Raw genomic sequence first — 20,356 nt, forward strand, 5'->3', positions numbered from 1 at the left:
AATAATGGAATGGGTTACAAGAGGAAGCTCCCTAGGGTCTAAAACCAAAAATTTAAAAACTTTATCATAAATACTGCAAAATAAGGTACAAGTTTTGTTGTACAATGACTTCAAATAAAGAATTTCACAGAGTCAAAGGAATGAACAAGTTAATGAATACTACAGGTGAAGCACCTGGATATCCTTATTACAGGCTTTAAATAATTCTCACAGTATTATTTTTATTTTTATTTAAATATTGTACCTCATATAAAAACTATTTCTTTGTCCTCTTTTCAGGTATGACCAAGAATTTAAGCTCCCATTTGTGCCCGGCTTTGAAATTTGTGGTGAAGTAATAGAAATCGGTGAAGGTGTACAGAATGTGGCCATAGGTAGTCGTGTCATTGGAATCAATAAGGAAACACTTGGAGGCTTTGCTGAAGAATGTGTCGTATCACAGCAGGTTAGTCTCTTCAAAAATAATAGAAAGAGGTTTTTGTGGCATTTATGGATTTGGAAAAGGCATATGATAGGGTGGATAGGGGGGCAATGTGACAGATGTTGCAGATGTACGGAATAGGAGGTAGGTTACTGAAAGCAGTGAAGAGTTTTTACGAGGATAGTGAGGCTCAGGTTAGAATATGCAGGAGAGAGGGAGATTATTTCCCAGTAAAAGTAGGCCTTAGACAGGGATGTGTGATGTCACCATGGCTATTCATTATATTTATAGATGGGGTTGTAAGAGAAGCGAATCCTCGGGTGTTGACAAGAGGTGTGGACTTAAAAGATAAAGAATCTAACACAAAGTGGGAATTGTCACAGTTACTCTTTGCTGATGACACTGTGCTTTTGGGAGATTCTGAAGAGAAGTTGCAGAGGTTGGTGGATGAGATTGGTAGGGCATTATAAAGAAGGAAATTAAAAGTGAATATAGGAAAGAGTAAGGTGATGAGGTTAACAAAAAACTTAGGTGATGAAAGATTGGATATCAGATTGAAGGGAGAGAGTATGGAGCAGGTGAATGTATTCAGATATTTGGGAGTGGACATGTTAGCAGATGGGCCTGTGAAAGATGAGGTGAATCATTGAATTGACGAGGGGAAAAATGTGAGTGGTGCACTGAGGAGTTTGTGGAGACAAAAAACTTTATTCATGGAAGCAAAGAGGGGAATGTATGAGAGTATAGTTTTACCAGTGCTCTTCTATGGGTGTGACACATGGGTTGTGAATGTTGCAACAAGGAGAAGGCTGGAGGCAGTAGAGATGTCATGTCTGAGGGCAATGTGTGGTGCAAATATAATGCACAGAATCCATAGTTTGGAGATTAGGATTAGGTGCAGGATTACCAAAACTATTATCCAGAGGGCTGAGGAGGCTGTTGAGGTGGTTCAAACATGTAGAGAAGATGGAACAAAATAGAATGACTTGGAGAGTGTATAAATCTGTAGTGGAGGGAAGGTGGGGTAGGGGTCAGCCTAGGAAAGGTTGGAGGGAGGGGATAAAGGAGGTTTTGTGTGTGAGGGGCTTGGACTTCCAGCAAGCATGTGTGAGCGTGTTAGATAGGAGCGAATGGAGACAAATGGTTTTTAGGACTTGACGTGCTGTTGGATTGTGAGTAAGGTAACATTTATGAAGTGATTCAGGGAAATTGGCAGGCCAGACTTAAGTCCTGGAGATGGGAAGTACAGTGGCTGCACTCTGAAGGAGGAGTGTTAATATTGCAATTTTATAACTATTGTGAGCGTAACTCTGGCAAGACAGTGATAAAGTGAATGATGCTGAAAGTTTTTCTTTAAAAAAGTACAGCCTCTCCTCACTTAACCCTTTCAGGGTCGCCAGGCCCTCTCAGGGATTTGTTCTCAGGGTCGCCAAAATTTAAAAGAAAAAAAAATTATTTTTTCTTATGAAAAGATAGTTTTTTTTTCTAAACATTATAGGCTAAACAAAAAATTTTTACCATCAATACTTACCAAGATATGGAGGCATGAAGTTGACAGAAAATGCCCCCTATATGGTAACATCACCGACTGCCATCACCCGGTATTACTTTATTTTCTTTTTTAGGTACTATTTTCTATTATTTTTTAATTTTTTTTTCCAAGTAACTTTTATGGCCTGTGAGACCAATATGAGCACTATTTTATAAGTTTTTTCTCTTTATTTCCTGCACAGTAGCTGCACAAACACTGTTGTCCTTATATTATTTATAATTCTTGTTTATACACACAAACGATATAAAATGTTGTTTATTACTATTTTTCTATATTTTATATACACATATACAGTCATAGGGAATGTTTCTAGAAGTTCTGCAGCCTGTAGAAGTCTTTGAAACATGGTGTCATGCACAGTGGTGTTTTACACTCCTCACACATAAAACGAGTCTCTCTGCGTTGTTGTGGGCGTTTTTTTTTTTGTATGTGCACTGACGTAACACCTCTTCTGAGCCTTTTTCTTGAAAGCAGTAGCAGGCAGTTTTATTAGGAAGTGATCACCATGCTTCAGACGAGCAGGAAGTTGTTGATAATTTAGTGATCGGTCTATTGCAGGTGTTGTTCCTTGGTACTTGAATACTATTTGTCTGATGACAGACAAACAGAACTCGCCATATGGTGGTTTGTTTCTGGTCCTCATCTTATACATATAAGCATTGAGCATGGAAATGTCCAGAAGATGGAAAAAGAGTTTTATGTACCACTTATAACTCTTGCAAACACAATCAGCAAACCCAATCTGCATGTCACATTTGTCTACTGAGTGCATATTGAGAGTGTAATCAATCACAGCTGCAGGTTTTAGAATGGGTTCATTGCTTTCTCTATGCTGCCTGCCAGTGTCTGCTATTTCATTAGGGTGAACTGATGACAACAGTGTGATATCTCGTTTGTCATGCCGCCGAAATGCCATGATGTCATTGGCAGCAAACGCCTGCACCTCACCTCTACGAGTGCCAGCGTCAAACCTGGGCATATGTTTACGATTTGCATGCACTGTGCCACGCACATCTGTTGTGTTCACTCGCAAAAAATCACTGAGTGAGGGGCTTGTGCACCAGTTATCAGTATATAATATATGCCCCTTACCAAGGTATGGTTCTATCATTGTTCTAACCACATCACCAGAGACGCCCAATAACTTCCTGGTATTTTGCGATGTATAACTTCCAGTGTACGCAATAATATCCAATACAGACCACTGTAACAATCACAAAGCACAAACAACTTTATACCAAAGTGTTTCCTCTTGCTTGGTATGTACTGCTTGAAAGAGAGTCTTCCTTTGAACAGAATCAAAGACTCGTCAATTACAAGCTTCCTGGAAGGATAAAAATACATACTAAATTTCTCTTTCAGATACACAAACACATTCCTAGTCTTATATAACTTGTCGTTTCTGTCAGGCCTGGTTTTGTCTGAGAAGTGAAGCATATGTAATAGTAGCACAAATCGATTCACTCCCATTATATCACTGAAACCTGGGGTTGCAATCAGGCGGTCTGTTGACCAGTATGATTTCACACTGTGCTTATACACATGTGGCATAAGCATTGTTGTGGCAAAGAAAAGATACATCTCAACCACAGTTGTCTCCTTCCACTGGTGTAGACGTGATTTTGGTGAAAGTATTGTGTTTGCCATGGTGTACTCGTAGTATCTGTTGCTTTCCCTGACAATAATTTCCATCAGGGGTTCGCCAAAGAATAACTCAAAACATTCCAGTTCACTGGCATTGTTTCCCAGTGTACAAAATGGCTGTATTCCACTTTGGCTTTCATCAAACTGGTGGGGATTTGGAACAAAATTGACAGCTTCCTGCCAATCCCAGGTGCGGTCTGCTGGTGGGTACTGGACATTGACAGGTGGTTGTGGTTGTGGAGGCTGGTATTCCATCCCAATTGCAACACTATCATCGTCATTTTCACTGTCTGTTCCTGTTGTACAGCCATGGGATGTACTCCTAGATGTACTCCTTCCCCTTGGAATATACTGACGCTTCACTGGAGAATATTCCACTTCACTATCACTATTGGAACTGGTTTCAAGAACTTGTAGTTCATATTCGCTATCACTATCATCACCAATGCTCACATCTGAGTCCGGGATTTGGGAAAATAGGAGTTTCCTCTTTGATTTTGGTACAACTGAACGTAAAGAAGACGGCCCAGCAGCAGAGGTGGAAGGCTGAGGGTTGTCTGGGTTTTCCTCACTATTACCGATATTATGGTCATTAGTTTCGGTCACAACCTCACCAAAACTTTGAAACTCATCTTCACTGGCACTTCCATCTATATTAGAACTATCACTGGGGAACAAAAGTGTCCCAATTCACTGAGGAGTTAGGAGCTTCTTATGCGAGGCATGGTGAACAAGGTCTACTAAAATGGCGTTCCCACAATGCGCCACTGGGTCCCAGATTTTTTTCTACCGCACACACCCATTCTCTCACATCTAGGCCTACCAGCCTTTTCCCGCGAGATTTAAAGGTACTAGAATTTATGCGTACTAGTACGTCAAAAACCCTGGCGTGTAAGCCGTACTAGTACGGCCGAAACCCTGAAAGGGTTAATGACTGAGTTCCATTCCTAAGACCACATCAGTAAATGAATTTGTCGCTAAGTGAGGATCATACTATAATGGTAGTGGGTTTGTGTCAACCATCTTTGACATTGTTTTAATGTCACCTTTGTACCATTTATAACATTTCTTATATATTTTTAAATGTTTATACAGTAGTGTACTGTATACCATAATAAATTGAATAGAGGAAATCAGCTCTAATATACATTATTTAGGTATGCATACTGGACAGAGAGTCCGTCGTAAGGCTGAGTTGTTGGTAAATGAGTCCGTCGCTAAGTGAGGAGAGGCTGTAATTAACCCTTTCTCTGTCGGTGTCATATTATTATGGCTTACAAGCCAGTGTTGGTGCCAAATTAATACCCCAAAATTCTAGCTGCTTCAAATCTACCAGGAGAGAGCCGGTAGATCTACATGTGAGAGAATGGACCTGCGTGGTCAATATGCGCAGTATAAAAAAAATCCTGCAGCACGCAGTGCATAATGAGAAAAAACTCCGATTGTGTTTTTGGTCCACAACGCCGATTTTGAGGTGTATTTTTGTATGGTATTTATTGTTGTATTCTCGTTTTCTTGGTCTCATTTGATAAAATGGAAGATATATTACAGAAATAGAGATGATTTTGATTGGTTTCATGATGAAAAGTACCTTGAAATTGAGGTCAAATTAGCAGAAATATTCAATTTTTACCAATGTTCAAGAGTAAACAAATGATGTCACCCGTCCAATACGTGTCCAACTGGCCAGTCTAATACACGGTCATGAATGGGTTGACATTAAACATTATTTATACAATTACTACAATAATGCAGTAGTCTGCATAACAGTAAATCTTCTATTTTTTGTGTGAATAAAAATTCACAATGGAAAGCAAGAGTAATATAAGAAGGGCCTGGAGATGTGACTAATGAACAGAGAAAAATGTTATTTTAGTTCCAGGAATGTCTGCATTGTTTATTCTGTACCCTATTTTGAAATTGGCATCTTTTTAAATCCGTGTGAAATTGGCCAAATTGCCAATTTCTGACCATTTTATTAGGTAGTTGAAACCAGTAAATGGGTGATTTCTCGTACGCAACGGATACAACAAATGGAGTTCTAGCAAAATAGCTATGAGTTTGGTCGACTGGAACAATAGAATTCATTGAAAATAGCTCTTAAAGTGGGTGAAATCGCCGATGTATATATATCGCCAAGACCGCTAACTTTGCAAGAGCGTAATTCCATACGTTTTCCATCAAATTTCATACATTTGGTGTCATTGCCATCAGGAAAAGATTTTCTATCATTTCACAAGAAAAAATAATTTTTTTTAAATTCTTTGACATTGAGAACAAGTTTGTGAGCAGGGGTCTTGACAGTGAAAGGATTAAGTTTTATTAATTTCTTATGAGCCATACACAGAAATTACAGTAGATATACATAATTTGATACATAATTTAATACAAATGTAGGCACTGAGCCACTAAATATGCATTGCACTAAAGGAGAAGTGGAGATATTTGCTGTTTGGAGGACTATCTACACTGTTGTATATGCATGCATCTAGTGCGCATATACAACAGTTTAATGATGTACCTACTACATTTACCTCGGCCCAATAGGCCCACATTAACCTACATTAATGTTGTAAGCTAAAGTTTATTTTTTTGTGTACCAAAATGTGGAATTTTTTATATATTTTTTTTGAGGTCTGTGGATATAATCCTGTTTTTTTCCACTTGTTCTTCACTTTCCATAATGCTGTTTTCCACAAGATGACTATTTTTCACAATGTATCCCAAGTTATGAGGGCGGGGATACATTGTTTGTCCCTCAGTGTGTGCACAGCAGCATGGCAACTGACCAACATTCTCAATATCAATATCTAATATCAAATATCAATTTCAAAGATTTATTTCTACAATATAACATTGTTTGTACAGAGATGGTTGTGTATTGTGTAGTGTTTGGGTGACATTTGATTGTGGATGCAGAAAGCCCATGGTTATGTGGAGCATTTCAGGCAAGCTTAAGGCCTCACTTAAGACTGCAATGGTAATAATTATTATTTGCTTATATATAAGGACATTAAAGGTATACAAACAACAAATTTAGGCATTACCAAGAGAACAAACAAGCAGACAACTATTTCTTTAAAGTTGAATTATGATTACAAGTAATGAGAAGAGATTCTTTATTTCAACATGATCTATAATTAAGATAAAAAATAAAAAATTTATTTCTTAGCAAAGGTTGCAATGTGTAATTACAATTTTGATTTGCTAAGTACAAAGAAAGTCAGTATCACGCCGGGGCATTTTGGGCAGACTAATCCTAATACAGTGAACCCCCGTTTTACGATCAGCTCCCAATGCAACCAATTATGTAAGTGTATTTATGTAAGTGCATTTGTACGTGTATGTTTGTGGGTCTGAAATGGACTAATCTAATTCACAATATTCCTTATGGGAACAAATTCGTTCAGTACTGGCACCTGAACATACTGCTGGAATGAAATAATATAGTAAACCGAGGGTCCACTGTACTTAAAAACTACTTAAGTCTAGACAAGATAAGAGCGGTTATTTCTTTAATAAATCTTTATTTTACTACTAATGCAAGGTAGTCAAAGATGGAGGCTTATAAGAATAATCTTGAAATTTACCTGGAGAGCGTTTCGGGATGGTAACGCCCCCGCGGCCCGGTCTGAGACCAGGCCTCATGGTGGATCAGGGTCTGATCAACCAGGCTGTTATTGCTGGCTGCACGCAAGCTGATGTACGAACCACAGCCCGGTTGGTCAGGTACTGACTTTAGGTGCCCATCCAGTGTCTTCTTGAAGACAGCCAGGGGTCTATTGGTGATCCCCCTTATGTATGCTGGGAAGCAACTGAACAGTTGGGGGGCCCTTGACACTTATTGTGTTGTCTCTCAATGTACTTGTGGCTCCCCTGCTTTTCATCAGGGGCTCCACGAGTACATTGAGATACAAAGTTGTGCATAGCAAATGGCAGTATTACAAATAATGGTTCAAACAGTACCATATTATGGATTAGCAGATGTTTTCATAGACTAGAGGTCATATAATATATGGGAAAGTTGCTTCATACTTATTAGAAGTTGTGTTGTTTAGTATTGAGATCTCAATGAGATGATTTTTAAGCATAGCCCTAAACTTGAATGCAGTCAGGGGATCTTTTAGCAGTGCAGGTAGTGAATTCCAGATCTTCAGGCCCTTTATGTGCTCTGCATTTTTGCATAGTGTGAGACTGACACGAGGGACGTCAAAGAGTGCTTTGTGCCTTGTATTGTGACTGTGTGTTCTGTTGTAGCTATCAAAAGGAAGTTTAAGCAGAGGGTTGATATTGCAGTTTAATGTGCTGTACATATAGTAGGCATAATAATATGAGTGTATGTCTTGTATATTTAGTAGGTTCAAAGCTTTTGAAAAATGGAGGAGTGTGCTGTCTGGCACAGGAGTTGGTGACCATCCACACAGCAGCTTTTTGTTGGGTTATTGAAGGTTTAAGGTTTGTACAGAGGTGGGTGATATTTAGGTTTGCATGCAGAAATATATGTGGTGCGATTTTTAGCTAATTCCAAAGGATGGCATATAATTACCTGTGTTATTACCTGTTTATGGCTACAACAGCATGGCTAAGACTGTGGTAACCTGTCTTTAATAAAACATAATGAAGTCATCATCATCATCATCATAATGAGCACTATTATGTTAATGGTTCAGAAAACCAACAGGTTTATAAATGAGACATTTAAGCAGCACTTCCACCTCCTCATTTAGGTAAAGAGTTGGTAAAGGCCAGGCCAAGTCAAGAGTGTTCTGAAGATTAGAGCATTTGCCATTATTTCGAGAAAGAAAGGTCTTTACAGAAGCAAAGCCAGGACTAAAATTTCTGTTAAAAATGCTATATCTAAGAGATAATTCAAGAAGACAGCATCTGTGAAGGCCGGAAGAAGGGAAGATAGTTATAGCAGAGGATCAGTTAATAAGTTGGCTGTAATCTCTAACATGACAGAAAAGAGCACTGTGGGTTATTTGTGAATTGTTCCAACCATGGTATTATGACTTTATTCTTCATTTTTTAGTTTGTGAAGTAACTATATGGAAAAAATACAGGTACTTTCTAGTATTCCTTGGGCACTGATTTTTTTTCTCTGCTATCAATTTTGGCATTTGAATTCCTTTTGTTAAGGGGATTAAGAAATCCTTCCTGACTGCCTTCTCATGTCATTTTATAATCCTTCAAGAGAAGCAGCATGGATGTGAAGGAGAAAAAGTACTTGGATGATATAAAGAACAGAAAAAAAAGCACAGTATCATGACTGGAACAATGCACAAATAACCCGCATACAGGAGAGAGAAACTTAAGATGGCATTTTAATCCTACTTGGATCATTTACAAAGTCACACCAACACAATAGAGTAAGGGAGCCAGTATGCATAGATGAGGGGGACAGGGACAGGACCAAGAGAGGAAGAAAAAGTGGTAGTGGAAGTAGTAGAAGTGGTGGTAGAAAGTCCTACTGCTATTACAGTACTACTACCAGCCTTACCTCTACTTTACCTTCCTCTCTTGGTCCCATTCTTGTATACTTATTACAGTGCAGTCACTATATACTTGAGAGTATATAGTGGCATTATGAAGGGGGATAAAAGAAGTTTTGGGCAGAAGTGGCTTGAGCATCTGGTCAGAATGTGTTAGCATGCTAGATCAGAGTAAAGACAAATGGTTTTTGGGATTTGATGTGCTGTTGGAATTTAACCCTTTGACTGTCGCAACCCCCAATCCTGAGGTGTCTCCTGGTGTCGCAAAATTTAAAAAAAAAAAAAAAAATATTTTTTCTTATGAAATGATAGAGAATCTTTTCCCGATTGAAATGACACCAAAAAAACGAAATTTGATGGAAAACTGACGGAATTATGCTCTCACGAAGTTAGCGGCGCTGTTTACAAATCAGCGATTTCGCCCACTTTGAGCCCTATTTTCGGCTAATTCCACTGTTCCAGTCACCCAAACTCATAGCTATTTCTTTAGAACTCCATTTTTTCTATTGATTGAGTACAAGAAACTGCCCATTTACCGATTTGAACTACCTAATAATGTGGTCATAAATTTGCAATTTGGCCAATTTCACGAAAACTAAAAAATATGACAATTTCAAAATAAGGTCCAGAATGAACAATGCAGACATTCCTGGCTCTAAAATAACATTTTCTTTGCTCATCAGTCATGTCTCCAGGCCCCTCTGATATTACTCTTGCTTTCTATTTTGAATTTTTATTCAAACAAAAAATAGAAGACTTACTATTATGCAGAGTATTGCAATACTGTAATAATTGTACAAATAACATCAACCCATTCATGACTGCATATTAGAATGGCTAGTTGGACATTTATTGGACAATGGCATCATTTGTTTACTTTTGAACATTGGCAAAAATCAAACATTTCCCCTACTTTGAGCTCCATTTCTAGGTTCTTACTTTAGTAAAATCAACCAAAATCACCTTTATTTCTATAATATGTTTTCCATTCTATCAAATGAGACCAAGAAAACTAGAATACAACCATAAATACTATACGAAAATAGACCACAAAGTCGGCATTTTAATTAAAAAAATGGTTGGAGTTTTTTTTTTTCTCATTATGCACTGCATGCTCCAGGATTTTTTTTTATATGGTGCACACTGACCACACAGACCCATTCTCTCACATGTGGGCCTACCAGCTTTCTTCTGCTTGATTTGAAGCCGCTAGAATTTATGAGTATATATACGTCAAACATGGTACCTCGTAAGACGTATATATACGGCCGCGACAGTCAAAGGGTTAAGCAAGGTAATATTTATGAATAGAGTCAGGGAAATTGAGAGTTTTAGAGGTGGGTGAGGGTGCCTCGGTTCGACACACAGTATGAATTGTAATGTCTGTATTGTACTGTAGTAGGTTTGCCAGTCTTGTCCCGACCCGGGTCTTTTCCAGATGGTGACCCACCATTGGCCCTCTGGGTGGGGGGTATTGTAATGTCTGCACACCTCTGATAAGACAGCTAGGAAGCTTTCTTATCAAGAGATGACTGCTTGGAATTTTGCCAGTGAGAGAATGAATCAGCCTGGGCTGCATTCAGCCCACTATAAATAAGAGGCAAGTAGCAGTATGATGTGATGTTGCTGGCATCACATCTGGCATTATCTAGTCACGCCTAGATAATGCCATTACACTCCTCTGTATATCCAAGTATAGATCCAGAATCTTAGGATAATAGCACTTGGTTAACTCTTTCACTGTCATGGCCCCTCTGAAATTAACCCTGCCACTGTCATGACCCCAGACATTAACAAATTACTTTCTTTTTCCTCTGTCTCCTCTATATAATTTCTCTTGTTTTTGCTGTGGGATGATGGAGATATCTTCATAATCTGTTTCGCCTGTGTATGGGATAATCTCTCCTGAGAGATGTCAGTTCCGAAGTGACAGTAACTCCAGCTATACCAGAAGGAAACATTTGAAGTTTTCATAGCTGATGAACCTTCAGTGGAGCATTGGATGATATCTTACCTGCCCTGTTGAAGTCTTCAACTAAGGATGACAGATTACAACACAGTAAATCTCATCCTGGGTGAGGGAATATGACATGGGAAAGATGATTAGCTTATGTTTCCACTGAATAACTATCATGCAGAAGAGGATAGCAGCACACTACTGATGTATCCAATTTTGCTAAATAAAAAAAAAAAAATTCCTTTGATTTCTCTTATTCCTCCTTGTATTTCATCCCTGTATTGTATTTATACAACATCTTGGTCAACTTACCTTACTCCATCTCTTCTAAACGATCAGACCGTCTCAACAACACCTCATTTGTTCCCTTAAGTGTATTCTTCATACCGCCACACTGTCTTCTAACTTCCGTATTCATTATTCTCTACATAATAGTTACATAATATGTCCTGGTACAGAAGGGCCCTGCTTATACAGCAGGTTAGGTTTTTGGGTACTGCTGTAAAGCAAAAATTGCTGTAAAGTGAAACAGCCTTTTTTCAGTTTCAAATGCATATAATAGCCTGATAACATGTTTACACTATTATATATTAAGTGAGAAATAGAGCTAGGCCTAAAAAATGCATATACAGTACACATATTACTTACCTTAAAATGTTTGCAGTCTTAGCTTATATTTATTGTAGGAAGTCTAAATAAATAAAGAATAGGTAGAATTGAAAAATGCTGTATTAGCAAAATGCTGTAAAGTGAGGCGCTGTAAAGCAGTGCCTTCTGTACATGCTTTTTTGTTGTTGTCTCCATTAATGAACTTTTTTCTGCAGAATGCACCACATTCTTGTGACTTTCTTTTTGTGCCTAACAATATTTTATTACTTGTAACCTACATTACCTGTACAGTATATTGCATAAAAGAAATAAATTATTGTATTTGTTTCTTTAGAAGCCTCTGCACTCAACCTACCTTTCATCTTTCTCATTTAGTCTTTGATTTATCTTACCATTCGTATGCATATCTGTTTTTATCACCATAAAATTAAAATACTGTATGATCAAATTCAGTTTAAATGATGGATAAACATTTAATATTACTTGGTAGTTTGACTTGTGAATTAACTTTTTTGTTAGTATTCAACCAGTTGGTGGTATGTATTCATTTGTTAGTATTCACTTATTTGTTAATGTGTTTTCCCCTGTGTTAAGGATGTGTGGATGGTTGACCATGCAGTTGGTTTTGATACCGGAGCTGCTCTGGTTGATGCATATGCTACTTCCTTGATTGGATTACAGCGACGAGCTGGAGTCCAAGAAAACAGTACAGTTCTGATCACAGCTGCTGCTGGCGGCTTAGGGTTGGCGGCAGTAGACTTGGCTGCAAATGTTTATAAAGCTAAGGTATGTTTGTGATTATTCACACTTCGTGACTTTCCTTTTTATTAATTAAAATACGTATATCTTGAAGGGATTCAAGGGAAACCAGTTAGCTGGACTTGAGTGTCTGCACTCTGAATGAGTAGATCTATGTTCACTCTTGTAGTGCTCCGAACATAGATCTACGTTCAATTTTATGTGCTTTTTTATGTGAAAAAACAGATCTACATTCGGAGTGCTACACGAGCAAACGTAGATCTATGTTTGGACAGTTTAAGGGTTAAACTGGTGTATCAGTATGCCTCTAGGAAGACAGTGGAGTGAATGATGATGAAAGTGTTTCTTCTTTTTATGGGTCACCCAACCTTGGTGGGAAATGGCCAGTGTGTTAAAAAAATGGCTATCTTACATTTATGGCAAAGTTGTTTTTTCATTATTTTTATGCATTCATTGTGCTACAGCATTTTATGACATTGACAAATAAGTATCAGAGAGCATGTTATACAATAAATTGTGAAGTTAAAGTAATGGTTCAGCATTTTTCTGATAAAACTTCGGTTTTGATCTCTATGCCAGATCAGGATCCATGCCTTCTAATTACTCACAGTGGTAAATAATAACAACAGAGAAATGAAATAAGTAAATGATAAAACTTCATAAACTTGCTTCCTGGTAAACAGGCAAGAAGCTGCACACTGCACTTTATAATAAATAGTAGCAATATTGATAATACCTTTATTTAAAAAAAGTACGTTAGTTCTCAGGTTAACAGTGCGTTTTCCACTTTTATGAAATTCCAATAATTAGACAACATTTCTGGCAACCATGTGTATCATAAGAGGTGACTAAAATGCCAGGATTATTATTATATTATAATCATGGGGGAGCGCTATACCTGTAGGGATTATACAACGCCTGTGGGGAAGGGGGGATGGAAGATATTCAGGCTCACTTCAGGGAACTGGAGCACAGATCCAATTCACTACATCAAGACCCCTTCACGAGCATCAAGGAGCCTCCCGTGAGTAAAAATGCTGGGAACAAGGGGCTAGTAACCCCTTCTCCTGTATAAATTACTAAATGTAAAAAAAAAAAAAAAAAAAAAAAGGAGAAAGCTGTATGAAAGTGTTTCTTCTTTTTTGGGTCACCTGCCATGGTGGGAGACAGCCAGTGGATTGAAAAAAAAATCTAGCAGATTTAAACTAGGTCTCAGACTACTCTAACAGTTCTTTTGTTGATATTGAACAGTTTAGATTATGAGTTGAATATTGTTATCTGTATTAACAGTTATAATAATTTAAGAGGTAATAAAGTTTAAAATAAGGTCATACTAGCAATTTAAAAAGGAAGAAACTGGTAAATGTTAATCAGAACGTAAAATTTGTTAACTGTAATTGAGACAGTTTATTTTTTAACACACCAACTGTCTTCCACTGAGGCAGGCTGACCCAAGGCAGGCTGACCCAAGGCAGGCTGACCCAAGGCAGGCTGACCCAAAAAGAAGAAACAAAAGTTTTTCTTCTTTTTACAGGAGAAGGGGGTCACGAGCCCCTTGCTCCTGGCATTTTAGTTGCCTCTTATGACACATGGCTTATGCAAGAATGATTCTTCTCTTCTCCCCCATGGAATGAGAAGAGAAATACTGTTTAAGTTACAGACATTAATAAAGGGACTGTGAACTAGCTTTTTATAACATGGTGTTTTTGAAAACAGATGTTGATTTTTTTTTTTCAACAAACTGGCCGTATCTACCAAGAATAAATAACAAAAAAGGCACAATACCGTGACTGGAATGATACACAAATAACCCGCACATAAAAGAGAGAAGCTTACGACGACGTTTCGGTCCGACTTGGACCATCGACAAATTCAATTGTCGGACCGAAACGTCGTCGTAAGCTTTTCTCTTTTATGTGCGGGTTATTTGCGTATCTACCGAGGCACGGTGACCTAACAAGAAAAACGAAGATTCTCTTTTAAAATTTAGTAATTTATACAGAAGAAAGGGTTACTATGCCCTTGCTCCCGGCATTTGAGTCGTCTCATATGACATGCATGGCTTATGGAGGAAGAATTCTGTTCCATTTCCCCATGGAGAATATTGATATTTATAAAAATGAAAACAATTACCCTCTCTCTTAACATTATATATAAAAATATTAAATTATTTTCTAACACTATTTCATTAGTGGTTAATGCTTAATAAATAGCATTTTAACTCCTTCACTGTCTCGTACGTAAGCTAGAGTTGCTTACTTGGGTCACCATTTTGTGCACCATTCCTTCAAATGTAAGCTGTTGGCAGTAAATTTTAGCCTAGACATGAGAGAATAAGTCTTTGGGGTGAGTGTTCACATTATTAAAAAAAATCCTGCTCCATGCAGTGCATGATGAAAAAAGTAAACTACTTAAAGGGTTTGGTTTAAAATAGTGAATTTGGGGTGTTTTCTATGATGGTTTTTATGGTTTTATTGACTGTTTCTTGGTATCATTTGATAGAATTGAAGAAATTCTGCTGAAATTGAATGGTTTTGGTTGGTTTCAGGGCCAGAAGTAGCTTGAAACTTGACTCAAGGTAGTAGAAATATTCGATTTTTGACAATTTTCCTGAGGACAGGTAAGGCTACACCCCCAGTCTGTTTATGAGTTTTTACTAGGTTTGATTCACCTATTGAGATGCCATAAACAATGACCAATTATTCCTTTTTTATATTTTGTCATCTGAAAAATAGGGTAAATCATTGATTTTTTATGTGATGATGAATTCAAAATAGTGGGCAAGTGTAAAATAGGAGAGGCCTGAGGACATGATTAATGAACAGAGGAAGTGTTGCTATAGTGGCTGGAATGTCAACCCTTTTTGTTTTTTACTGTTGTTAAATTGGATTTTTTAAATTTTGCATAAAATTGGCCAAATTATCAACTCCTGTGTACTTTATATGGTAGTTCTTTTGCTCAATCAATAGAACAGAAGGCATACTAGTGAAATAGCTAAGAATTTGGTTGATGTATAAATCAGGCACAGACTACTAACTTTTCACCTGTGTAATTACATAAGTTTCTGTAATATTTCACACTTTTGGTATCATTACCTTCAAAGAAAGATTTTCTATCATTTCAGAAGAAATTACGTTTTTTTTTTTTAATGGCAACATTATTAGCAGTATTAATTTTGTGGCTTCTGACAGCAAAGAGGTTAAAGTTCAGTTATTTTTTTTATGGAGGCATGGTAACATATTTACAACTTAACATGAACGATAAATTATTAAATTGTTGTTTATACCTACTGGTCAGTGGCGGCTCGTATCTAAAATTAGTGGAGGCGCTGCTTCAGAAAATTTTTAGCCATTGTGAATATCACTTGTTGAACAGCCTCTTTTCTTAACTGTAACTTTCTCATGGAGAGACAACTGTGAAAACTTAAGCTGTTGAAGTTCACTTACAGTCACAGAACTTATTTCTTGGGGATGCAAGGAGGCCATGATTAAATTATTTAAATTTTCTGTAAAATAAAAGGACCGAAAAAACTATGAATTAAATAAAATAGCTGAAAGTGTAATAATCATTTGATTATACACTTTATCACATTCAAGAATATGGTATACATGGTTTTTAAGCACAACACACGTCGCTGAGTCAGAAAGAAACACTACCTTACACTTGCACAACAGGGTCAGCACTGCATCAGTGACAGTGCTCTCTCTACCTAGTATGCAGCTTCTTATCTTAGACATGTGCACATGCGCACAACAGCCAAACAGAATCGATGGAACTGTGAAGCGCACAGTTCCATACAAGGATTTTTGTAATTTTTTCATGTACTAGGGGATGGCTACTGACATAAAGCTTAAGGATTATATAATGTACAAGTATAAAGAAAGAATTAAAGAAAAAAAGACTCATTATTAATTGAATGTTATCGATAATATTGAGTGAAAATACGGGGTGCTGCAGTTCCGCAGTGCCTATACACAAGCTGCCACTGCTAATGATATGTAGATATGTGTCTAAGCAAATTTTTGGTGACTCGTAGACATAATGTATATTAAAGTATACTATTATTGGGGATTGGCATGTATGAATTGTATATTAGTTTCATACTGAGTCTTACATGTGTTATAATAATGGACTATTTTTAAAATTAGAGTAAAATCAAAATTTTCAGCAAAATTGATTAGTACCTCTTTTGTTATTGAGGTAGCATTAAATAGTATTATTTATTGATTCAAGACATACCATGACTTGAAAGTGTTGTAATTTTTAACATACCCCAAGAGAAGTATGTGTGTTTTAATATTAGTCTGTGTAAATGAGATACAGACAGTAGTAAGGAGCATGCAAGGCAAGGTTACAAGGTAGGTGTACAAGAAGTATTGTGAAGTTGTGACTCCAACATGCTCATGCTCGGGCACGCGCGCGCACACACCCACACACCCCCACACACCCACACACCCACACACCCACACACCCACACACCCACACACCCACACACCCACACACCCACACACCCACACACCCACACACCCACACACCCACACACACACACACACACACACACACACACACACACACACACACACACACACACACACACACACACACACACACACACACACACACACATACACTGTGTTAACGTGACCCCCCCCTCTCTTTTTCAAAGTATGACAAGCTAGTAAACCTTCAAAAGAGTAACACGCACTCACATACACACCCATACACACACACACACACACACACACACACACACACACACACACACACACACACACACACACACACACACACACACACACACACACACACACACACAGGAGAGTGGTGGAGCACCTGGAACGGAACAAAAGTATAAATGCCAACCAGCACGGATTCATGGAAGGCAAATCCTGTGTCACAAACCTTCTGGAGTTTTATGATAAAATAACAGAAGTAAGACACGAGAGAGAGGGGTGGGTTGATTGCATCTTCTTGGACTGCAAGAAGGCCTTTGACACAGTTCCTCACAAGAGATTAGTGCAGAAGCTAGAGCATCAGGCGCATATAACAGGAAGGGCACTGCAATGGATCAGAGAATACCTGACAGGGAGACAACAACGAGTCATGATACGTAATGATGTATCACAGTGGGCACCTGTGACGAGCGGGGTCCCACAGGGGTCGGTCCTAGGACCAGTGCTATTTTTGGTATATGTGAACGACATGATGGAAGGGTTAGACTCAGAAGTGTCCCTGTTTGCAGATGATGTGAAGTTAATGAGGAGAATTAAATCTGATGAGGACCAGGCAGGACTTCAAAGAGACCTGGACAGACTGGACACCTGGTCCAGCAAATGGCTTCTCGAATTTAATCCTGCCAAATGCAAAGTCATGAAGATAGGGGAAGGGCACAGAAGACCACAGACCGAGTATAGGCTAGGTGGCCAAAGACTGCAAACCTCACTCAAGGAGAAAGATCTTGGGGTGAGTATAACACTGAGCATGTCTCCGGAAGCACACATCAACCAGATAACTGCTGCAGCATATGGGCGCCTGGCAAACCTGAGAACAGCATTCCGATACCTTAGTAAGGAATCGTTCAAGACACTGTACACTGTGTATGTCAGGCCCATACTGGAGTATGCAGCACCTGTTTGGAACCCGCACTTGATAAAGCACGTCAAGAAACTAGAGAAAGTACAAAGGTTTGCGACAAGGTTAGTTCCAGAGCTAAGGGGAATGTCCTATGAAGAAAGATTAAGGGAAATCGGCCTGACGACACTGGAGGACAGGAGGGTCAGGGGAGACATGATAATGACATATAAAATACTGCGTGGAATAGACAAGGTGGACAAAGACAGGATGTTCCAGAGATGGGACACAGACACAAGAGGTCACAATTGGAAGTTGAAGACTCAGATGAATCGAAGGGATGTTAGGAAGTATTTCTTCAGTCATAGAGTAGTCAAGTCATGGAATAGTCTAGAAAGTGAAGTAGTGGAGGCGGGAACCATACATAGTTTTAAGGCGAGGTATGATAAAGCTCATGTAGCAGGGAGAGAGAGGACCTAGTAGCAATCAGTGAAGAGGCGGGGCCAGGAGCTATGACTCGACCCCTGCAACCACAAATAGGTGAAATAGGTGAGTACACACACTTACACACACACACACACACACACACACACACACACACACACACACACACACACACACACACACACACACACACACACACACACACACACGCACACCTAACCTAACACATTAGCTCATAAATCCCATCACCACACACACATTTTTATGATAAGCTGAAGCGGCTAGAACATCCCAACAGGATAAAAACAAAATGGGCTCTCAAAAGGGAGGACGTAAAGGCAAGGGAACTGATGATGGCTGGTCGGAAAAGGAAGAATGGGTAGAAAGGCTCAAGAACAAAACGGAACAACAATGAGAGAAAAGGTTAAACGAGCTGTGCAATAACATGCTGGAACAAATATCTGCAGAGAGCAAGAAGTGGGGATCACGAGCTGTAGTAGCTGAGGCAAAGATACAGAGATTGGAGGAAGAAATGGATGTGCTGAAGCAGGATCTAAAGATGAGATCCGAAAGGAGCAAGATGACTGAAATGGGAACATCAGCAGGCAGCGAGGGGACTGAAGAAGGGGATGGATCTCAGCAGTCTTTTGCAGCAGTAATATCAGGCCATCATGGTGTCTGGGAGATGATTAGGGAAACAGCAAAAGAGATGCTTAAATCAGATCCAGAGATACAGAGGGAAAAGAAATGGGAAGAGGAGAGGGAGAGGTCAATAATTATTCATGGGCTTCAGGAGGCTGAAGGGCAGACCTATGATGAAAGAAAGCATTGGGAGAAAACAGAGATTAAGAACATCATTGCAATAACAGGAGAGAGGGACATGTCTCAGGTAGAAAATTTTCACAGGCTTGCGGGGGGGGGTATTCGAGGGAAAAAAATCGACCAATCAGATTGACATTCAAGACAGATGTGGTAAGGAACAGGATACTACAACAGAAATCACTGTTAAAGGACTCTCCAGATTATCAAAAAGTGTTACTAAATCGAGACAGAACACGAAAGGAAAGGGAACAACTGAAAATGAGAGCAAGACAGAAACAGTGGAAGGAAAGAGAGACAGGACAGGTAACGACAGACAGGAAAACTCAGCCTTTGGGGGAACATCAAACACAAATGCTAACATAAACCTCTCAACCCCTGCCACCACATATCAACCAAACACAGTAAACAGAAATGAACCTCACTCCAAAGCCACCACCCCCCAAGCACTAATTCCACAATCACAGCAGCCTCCCATAATATTGCACCCTGCCTCCCACCCTCCCACCCTGTACCTTCCTCTTCCATCTCCCAAAATACAGTAATGGAAAGGAAGCTAAAGGTATGGTACACCAATGCAGATGGAATAACAAATAAGAGTGAAGAGTGGCAAGAATGCATTATTGATGCATCACCTGACATCATAGCACTAACAGAGACAAAACTTACAGGGATGATAACAGATGCAATTTTTCCACCTGGATATCAGATCATGAGGAAAGACAGAGAGAACAGAGGAGGGGGACGAGTAGCATTGCTCATAAAAAACCAGTGGAGTTTTGAGGAGATGGGAGGAATGGAAAGAAGGGAAACAGACGACTTCATTGTAGGAACACTTCAGACTGGTGGTCCAAAGGTGATGATAGCAGTGATGTATAACCCACCACTTAACAGCAGGAGAACAAGAGAAGAGTATGATGTGCGCAGTAGGGCAATGGTGGATACACTAGCTGAAGTGGCCAGGAGGGCTCATATGGGTAGGACAAAATTGCTTATAATGGGGGATTTCAATCATAAAGAGATTGACTGAGAAAACCTAGAGCCACATGGGGGACCAGAAACATGGAGGGCTAAGATGTTGGAGACTG

At 38.9% G+C, this 20,356-nt stretch overlaps 1 protein-coding gene across 5 annotated transcripts in view; it reads left to right on the plus strand.

The window, feature by feature from the left end:
- Positions 1-20,356, plus strand: part of LOC128690643 (quinone oxidoreductase-like protein 2 homolog) — a 172,183-nt gene that overhangs the window by 124,254 nt on the left and 27,573 nt on the right. For all 5 annotated transcript variants that reach the window (XM_070089599.1, XM_070089596.1, XM_070089598.1 and 2 more), the window contains exons 4-5: positions 280-445; positions 12,270-12,461. In XM_070089599.1, coding sequence (XP_069945700.1) covers positions 280-445; positions 12,270-12,461 — 358 coding nt within the window. The remainder of the gene's footprint in view (positions 1-279; positions 446-12,269; positions 12,462-20,356) is intronic.

Source organism: Cherax quadricarinatus, chromosome 29, assembly GCF_038502225.1.
Source record: "Cherax quadricarinatus isolate ZL_2023a chromosome 29, ASM3850222v1, whole genome shotgun sequence".
NCBI lineage: Eukaryota > Metazoa > Arthropoda > Malacostraca > Decapoda > Parastacidae > Cherax > Cherax quadricarinatus.